We start from the raw sequence: 2,572 nt of genomic DNA, 5'->3' as shown, positions 1-2,572 counted from the left end.
TACTGATTGAAATGTCATATGACACTAAATTCTTAGAGATATTTCCTAATAATATAATTTCATATTATGTTTTTTAAAAGAATTATTTATTTAATTCCATTTGTTATTATTTTTAATTTTGACCAGACAGAGACAGAGAGAGAGAGAAAAAGGGGCAGCGAGAAAGCAAGCTGCCAAGTCGAGGACTCGAACTGTGATCAGCCATGTGGGAGTCCAGTGCCTTTAACCACCATGCCACCTGTGGGTCCCCATACTATGTTTTGATATAGGGCTTATCCCATGTGTTGGTTTATTCAGGAACCCCAAACCATGACCTTCTTCATGGCCCCGATATCAGGGAGCAGCCTCAGCACTGGGCCCAGGTCAATTTTTTCTTACTAATCTGTAAGATCCTGTTTACTTAGTAAGGGAAATTAGTCTTTTGTCATTAGGTAAGGTGATTTGTTTTTCCTAGTTTGTCTTTTCGCTTCATTTGTGTTTTTTACCCCTACTTATATACTCAAAAGTATAATAATTTCTCAAGTTTTAAGTCTAGGAAAGAAAGGTGTCTCTTTGATTAAAAATATATTTTCATGTTTATTTTCTAATAGATTTATAATTTATTTTCTTGTTTAGGCTTTTTGCTTAATATGTAATTTGTTTAAGTAAGTTGTGAAAATAACATTCTAATCTTTAAAAAAAAGAAGGCTATCCATATTATTAAATAGTCCCTCATTATTGCACTGGTTCTGCTCCACCAGGGAACATTTGGCAATACTTGGAGACATTTTTGTTGGGGAGCGGGTGGTTCTACATCTGGTAGATGAGGGCTATGGATGCTGCTAACCCAACTGCAGTACATAGGACAGCCCCACAAGTAATGTCCAAAATGGCTCCGATGTCAAGGCTGAGAAACTATACCCTGCTGATAGAAATGCCACCCTATACTTAATTCTTACAGGATTTTGGGTCTATTTTTGGATCTCATTTTGTTCATTGAGACATGCTTACTTCCAGGCTAATACTAAATATAATTTCCTTTTGAAATTATTATTTTGGAATTTTCCAGCTGTATCATGTGTTTCAGAAGTTTATATGGAAAATAAAAATCTTTATCTAGCTATTCATATTTAATTTTTGTTTAAATAGGAACTAGAAGATGCAAATAAGTTGTTTAAATCCCAAATTGAGCAGCTTAAGCAGCAGAACTACCAACAGGTAGGTGCGGTTTTGCCTTGTATTTACATGGTAAAAATAAATTATATATCCAACAATTGTCTACATGTATGTTTGCTGTTTTTGCATTTTCATTGAGAATGAAGTGTTTTTCTTAAATAAGTGTTTATCAGATTTCCTGTGGAAAGAAGCAATTTGCTATATCACATCCAGAATAAAATAACCTACAATCTATAAAGTCTGTATAAAAAATACAGTCTTACATTCCACCATTCCAACTGTTTTGTATTAGTGTGTTTTCTGATTTTCTAGAATGTTTTACTTGGCAAGCCTGATAAACTCTTGATTACAAGGATCAGCATAAAGATGTGAACACCTATCTCCCCTCTCCCTAAATAAAACATCAATAATTGGAGAGAAACTAATAAATTATGTTATTATGATAGTCAACCACTATTTAAGTTGCGTTTTCAAGTTGTAATTCTGCTTAGTAAAAATAAAACGGGTCAACATATGTTACCCCAGATAACCTTTAAATTAAGTAGTGAATAGACCAAAGAATATTTTGAGGGATAAAATAATAAGTTCTTGTTGATAAGAAGCTTAAAGTAGCTTAGTTTAGGAGATTGTAATCATTAAGGAATCAATACCCTATGTGTCGGGCCATACACCTTCCCATGTTATGTAAAATTAACTTTTTGTTATATGTGAAGAAGTTAAGTTTTTCTAGTTTTTCTTGAGATTTTATTTATTTATGTGATTTTTGGGAACTCAGAATTTTCTTGTAGTCAAATATGAGTTGTATAGTATGAAAATTTAAGGTATAGGAAATTGCTAAAGAGTTCATAAATGAAGAATTTATATATGTACTGATAATGAAGATTGGATTTAGCACTCAGTGCATTTTATGAATTTGTGTATGTTTTTGTTAAAAGCTTAAAGTAGCTTGTTTAAAGTTAAGGGCTGGCATATGGAATATATGATTTTTTTAAACCTTTGGTATTGTCTTAATTTATATCTGAGAAGAATTTTATTTTAAGTCTTCTAGAAAGCTTTGCTTTGAAATAACATTTAACTCTCTTAATAGGCATCATCTTTTCCTCCTCATGAAGAATTATTAAAAGTGTAAGTAATAGCATTTACACTTTGGGAAGTGGCAACTATTTTTATGTGCTAGTAGTTCTCACATACGCAGTTAAATGCAACCGCAAATGATCAGCTAATTTTTGCTGTTCTCATTTGGATATCTTGACATGCAGAACAATAGAGCTTAGCTGCCGTTGGCTGACTGATATAACTTCATATAGTGTTTGGAATTTTTGGGATAGTTTGTTGAGGGAGATTTCCCCCATGTATTTGGAAAAAATCAAATTATTCTTTGTAGGTTTTACTAAGTCAACTTCAATTATCTCAGTTA

The 2,572-nt window shown here is 32.3% G+C and overlaps 1 protein-coding gene across 1 annotated transcript in view; it reads left to right on the top strand.

Annotated features, from left to right (window-relative positions):
* KTN1 (kinectin 1) overlaps positions 1–2,572 on the top strand; it is an 88,317-nt gene that overhangs the window by 53,567 nt on the left and 32,178 nt on the right. The window contains exons 28-29 of the mRNA XM_027770432.1: positions 1,129–1,197; positions 2,243–2,280. Of these exons, the coding sequence (XP_027626233.1) occupies positions 1,129–1,197; positions 2,243–2,280 (107 nt within the window). The remainder of the gene's footprint in view (positions 1–1,128; positions 1,198–2,242; positions 2,281–2,572) is intronic.

The sequence above is a fragment of the Tupaia chinensis genome, unplaced genomic scaffold, assembly GCF_000334495.1.
Source record: "Tupaia chinensis unplaced genomic scaffold, TupChi_1.0 Scaffold000133_1, whole genome shotgun sequence".
Taxonomy (NCBI): domain Eukaryota; kingdom Metazoa; phylum Chordata; class Mammalia; order Scandentia; family Tupaiidae; genus Tupaia; species Tupaia belangeri.
This window is presented reverse-complemented; position numbering and strand designations above follow the sequence as displayed.